At 38.0% G+C, this 5,385-nt stretch overlaps 1 protein-coding gene across 1 annotated transcript in view; it reads right to left on the bottom strand.

Annotated features, from left to right (window-relative positions):
* The window catches only part of LOC107690730 (vacuolar protein sorting-associated protein 35), a 36,349-nt gene that overhangs the window by 9,322 nt on the left and 21,642 nt on the right, over nucleotides 1-5,385 (bottom strand). Inside the window, exons 11-13 of the mRNA XM_016489136.1 lie at nucleotides 3,859-4,066; nucleotides 1,792-1,947; nucleotides 1,302-1,424 (exon numbers count right to left, since the gene is read on the bottom strand). Of these exons, the coding sequence (XP_016344622.1) occupies nucleotides 1,302-1,424; nucleotides 1,792-1,947; nucleotides 3,859-4,066 (487 nt within the window). The remainder of the gene's footprint in view (nucleotides 1-1,301; nucleotides 1,425-1,791; nucleotides 1,948-3,858; nucleotides 4,067-5,385) is intronic.

Raw genomic sequence — 5,385 nt, 5'->3', positions numbered from 1 at the left:
AATATGCCTATATTATAACAAATACCTGCAGAGGGCGCCAACGACCTGGTGATGTTTCATGTATTTCAATGATGTTTAAATCCATTTAATTTTAATATTTGGCCACATGCAAAGTCAGAAACTTTTATTTTGAAATCGTGATGTACAATACTTCGCATGTTTAGGACCTTTTCAAAAATACAGGTAAATGCATTCTGGCAATCATACCGTTCTTATGGAGATGACGTAATTACTCTGAGCTGTTTACAAAGCTCCGTTGCTTTTTTAATAGCTTTTCTATGTAAATATGACGCTAGATGGAAATCTTTGACCATTGCGCCTCGCAGCTTTTTCAACGTGTCACACTCGAGACCCAGGCTTCTTCTCCATTCATCAGCTGCGACTCTGCAATTAGATACTATTATGCTCGTCTCGTGTTTATAAGAGCAAAAACTTCTGATTGGCTAGTAATGTTAGTTTGGTTGAGAGTGAAAGCTGTGTTCCTCTCATACATTGGTAGGCGAACTCATGAACTCGAAAGTGATATCAACAAGTGTTTTTAAATGTAGGACGACTATCTTTTTTTTCCAGAAATCCGGAACGGTGCCGGAGAACTTTAAGCCCTGCAAATGCAAGTTTATATCTCTTAGTTCTGACTTTATAACTCGAATGAACTCAACAGTTTGTCAATTCTGAGGAAAAAAAGCCAGAAGTGTGGGATATAAACTATAAAATAAATATGATTCTGAGCCGAGGGGAAATGAGAGAATGACGAGAATCACAACTGTGAGATATAATCTCGGAATTGTAAGGAAAAAGTCATATTTTTGAAATATAAACTATAAATTTTATTATTTTATTCCATGGCTTCCATAGACTGCTACTATAAAACCTTAATTTTCTACAACCAGACAGGCCCCGCCCACAAAAACATCATCACTGTTTGCACCGAAATTGGTCTATTGAAACATAGTATATTTCTTCTATTCAATAAAATAATAAAAACGTTATTACTGTTCTCACACAGTACAAATGCATTTTTATTCAAGACAATAGCTGCTATTACATAGGGAATCATCGTATTTGGAGGCTCTGGGCACAAAGTAAAAAAAAAAAAACTCTGTCTCTACTGGGGCGCTATTGCAAATGCATGTGTCCGCCAACGGAGCTGCTGCCCAAAGCATTTCAAATCAATCTTTTATGATGTTCCATTTTCGTTAATATGCTGCCTCTAAAGGTTGCTATGTAGACAGAAGAACGCACTTTGTTTTAGGTAATGACATGGCAGAGTAGGATGTTGCATGGTTGAATGTGGGACATACCGATGAGGAGTTCTCTTTGTAACGGAAGGCCAGTTGATAAGCAGCGAACACCAGCGGGGGAAGAGTGTGTCGAATTCTCTGGTTCCCCCCAGCGCCAAAGTGTTTCCTGGCAGTATTTAAAATCTGTGGGAGGCACGAAACAAAGAGTAGATGAATCGACTTGAATAATTCATTAAGCAGCATGATGACCTCATCAACTGACTGAATGCGGAATAAAACAACTTTCACTGGGAGCTAATTAGAGCAGTTCTGGCTGATGTCAAACAATCATGACATTGTCAGTCATTTGCTTATGATGTTCCATCAAGGGGATTATTTCTCCTTAGGATCCAGTGCTCGTGAAATGATCAAAGAAACATGCTGTACTTTCCCCACAAATAAGGAGCACTTAACGGCAGTGCATTTTTATAGACTTCTTTGTGTGGAGGCTAACAATGTTTTGCTCTGTCATATGATGAAAGGAGAGGGTAAGAGAGGAAAGAACGTGTACCAGATACTGCTGGTCAGGGTCGTCTGAAAGCAGCAGATGAATAAAGCGGCCCACTAGGCTCTGTTCTTCTGCAAAGTCCTCCGGGTCAGGATCCTCAGCAGGCTGATCTGGCTGGTCCTGGATCAGCGTAGACACCAGGTTCAGGATTGCATCAACCTGCAAGGAAAGAGCCATGAGATTATGCCTAGAATGCTGGGTGCAAATTTTAAAGACACAGCAAAAGACATAGCAGAAGGCTATTTAATGGCCCTAAAATACACCAACCGTGACTTTTAAAGAATTTGTGGAGAGAGAGAGAGCATCTAAATATGGGGCAGGCATGATTTTCCATTTTAAAAATACTTTCTCCCATTAATCTATAGGTATGCTACTGACCCTGTAAAGTGCAAACACTTAGTGCACTTTAAAAGTTTGATTTTAGTCACACTAAAGCAATAATGTGTCTTTTTAAAATGTCATGTAAACATTTTACTCCTACTGAAATAGTACAACTTCTACTTTTTTTAACAGACCTGGATAATTCAGTTGTAGCTTGGCCTCATCCAGTCATTATTTTTGCAATTCTGTGCTCTACAGCAAACAGATTTAAATGGCTTCAAATAGTTCCTCACTGCTGTTATGTACTCAGTGCTCTCTTTTCAACTGCTCATAAAATGAGTGGGTGAGAGAAAGGATGGTGCTTTTTTTGGTACAGTCCTTAGAAAAGGCCAGAGGAGCTCCAACCGTCTTCAACACAGGAATATCAATATATTCCTCTCGGTGTGATGGCTAGACTTGTTGGAGTCATAGCTGACCTTTTTCCTTAGGAGTCACAGATTTTAAGGAGAATTAACAATGCACCTTTAAAAAACAGGCCATTTAAAGACAAAAGCAATCAAAAACCTCTGCAGTGCTCTAAAGCCATGGCACGGAGCATAATAAGAAAAGGAGGAAACCGACAGTAGGCCACCTAACCTGTCAGTCACTTGCTATTAGAGAAGCAAATGACTCAGATATTGGTTACATATTTATATTCAAAAAGGAAATACAATGGCATTAGAAAGTTTGTGAAGCCTTAAGAATTTTCTGTATTTCTGCTTAAACTTGACCAACATTACAACTTCATCCGAGACAATATGATAGCACAAATTATTGTATTCTTCCACATACTTATTGACCAAAATGACCCAGGAGTAAATATTTTTTGTTGGAGAAGTATAGTGTGTGAAGTATCAACAGTTAAAGACGTAATTGAACTAAAGCATTTCAATTAATGAGATAAAAATAATTTGACATGAGTTTAGCAGCCCTGCTCTACTGAAAGAACATAAATCTGGGTCTTTATTAAACTATGGTCCTCACCACACAGGGTTGAGGTTTGCCATGCTATGGTCATAGGCATTATTGATGTTATTTATGCTTACCAAGCAGGAAACAGAAGTAGCAAACGATTTTTTTCTTGCATTTGTGATGTGCAAAAACTAAACACTGTGTTAACCCAATATAAATGTTGTGAAACGACCTGAAGAGAGCAGACTTAGATAAGTATCTCAATGTACACTACTATTCAAATGTTTGGGGTCAGCAAGATTTTTTTTCGAAATCTGGGGTCAGCAAGATACTTTTTATTTAGCAAGAATGCATTAAATTCATCAAACGTGACAGTAACGACATTTACAATCTTGCAAAAGATTTCTAGTTCAAATAATTGCTGTTCTTTTAAAATTTCTATTCATCAAAGTATCCTGAAAATTCCTGGGATGGCTGCTTAAAGTTCAGCTTTGCCATCACAGGAATATGTTACATTTAAAAACAGTTGTTTTTGATTTGTAATAATGTTTAACAACATACCGTTTTTACTGTATTTGTGATCAAATAAATGCAGTTTTGGTGAGCATAAGTTTACAATTTTTTTTTAAATCTTATAGACCCCATGCCTTTGGAAGTCAATGTAACTTACTGTACAAAGAGATACAAGACATCTACAAGACTCTCAAACTTTCTAGTACCTCTTACTGGGATTTCGTTTGAGACATGCAAAAAAAAAAATCACCAGTCTGACCATTTAGTACTGTATGTGATATAAACCTGATCTTGGGCGACTATGGTGGTGTTGTAGTCCAGAATGTTGCTCAGCACGTAGCAACTCGTGCTTTTGCGTGACTCATAATCGAAGTACTCAAAAAGTGGTGGAAAATGCTTGAGCTGAAGCACGGTGAGGATGTTATTGTACGTATCCACGGGGATCTTTAGCAGCCTGGTTAGCTCCTTAGACACTGCGCTGCTGGTGGCAATGCTACACAAAAAGACATAAAAGAAATAAAAAAGTCACAAATACAAGCTGGTACACTGATGTTGTGATGAGTGACCTTACTACTGTGGCCCTAAGCATTTTAAAAGGCAGATGGTTTGTATAGCTATGTGCTAAATTTACACTAAGATGTTGATGGTGGCGAAACAATTCATCAATAAAAAACAAATCCAGCATTTACAGAACTTTCAGTTGCCTTAAATAGGAAGACTTGAGGTATGACACCAAAAATCATTACCACAACATAACAGACGTGTGCTGAAGTGGCAGCTAGTCACAAATATCAGCCCTTAGCATGATTGGCCTGTGCTGTGATCAGTCAGTCACTATGATTGCAAACAGTGAGTCATCATGTCTATGTGGCATCCCATCCGCCCTCAAAATTGCTAGGTGTCTGGTAAGATTTTGGACGTCAGCAAAGAAACGATCACATTTATTTTTATCACAAGAAAAAGATGAAAATGCAAACAAAGGCGCCTTACCCTAGTGTCTATGATATTTTAAGTGCTTACTGTAATAATGTGTTATTATATTCTATTAATATTCCTCAACAAATCCAGTTTGAAGAACCCTACAATTAAACTGCAATTATTTCTGCCTGAACCACAATGCAAGGACCCTATTCAAACTTTGTTGTCAAAAGTTTCAGCCTTAGGGTTTTGTAAGCTTTGTACATTTTAAAGACATTCAAAGATAAACAAATATAAACAGAATTGAAAACATTTAAAGGGTTAGTTCACCCCAAAATGAAAATTCTGTCATTAATTACTCACCCTCGTGTCGATCCAAACCCTTAAGACCTTCGTTCATCTTCGGAGCACAAATTAAGATATTTTTGATGGAATCTGAGAGCTCTCAGACCCTCCATAGACAGCAACGCAACTGAAATGTTCCCAAGTCCAGAAACGTAGTAAGGACATCGGTAAAATAGTCCATGTGACATCAGTGGCTCAACTTCAGTTTTGCGAAGCTACGAGAATACTTTTGTGCATTATAAGTGATATTCAGTATTTGCATGTGTTTTTAAGTCTTGTCCAGTACTTTAAAGCCGACGGGTTTCTGTGCTCACACACCGAAAGCACGCTCACAGAATAATGCGCCTCAGTGTGCGAATGCTGAGTTCTTTCGCTTAAGTTCTGTTATTGCTACACACTTACATGAAAAGCTATGTCAACATGCCCGTCTTGGAGACTATTCATGTAAATGCAGTCGGTTTTGTCTTAAGTGAACTTGAACAGTTGGGAGAAATAGATGTATCAAAATATTTGATCTATGCGTCAGATCTTAAAGCAACAGCGTAAACC

Source organism: Sinocyclocheilus anshuiensis, unplaced genomic scaffold (assembly GCF_001515605.1).
Source record: "Sinocyclocheilus anshuiensis isolate Anshui unplaced genomic scaffold, SAMN03320099.WGS_v1.1 scaffold3390, whole genome shotgun sequence".
Classification (NCBI taxonomy): domain Eukaryota; kingdom Metazoa; phylum Chordata; class Actinopteri; order Cypriniformes; family Cyprinidae; genus Sinocyclocheilus; species Sinocyclocheilus anshuiensis.
This window is presented reverse-complemented; position numbering and strand designations above follow the sequence as displayed.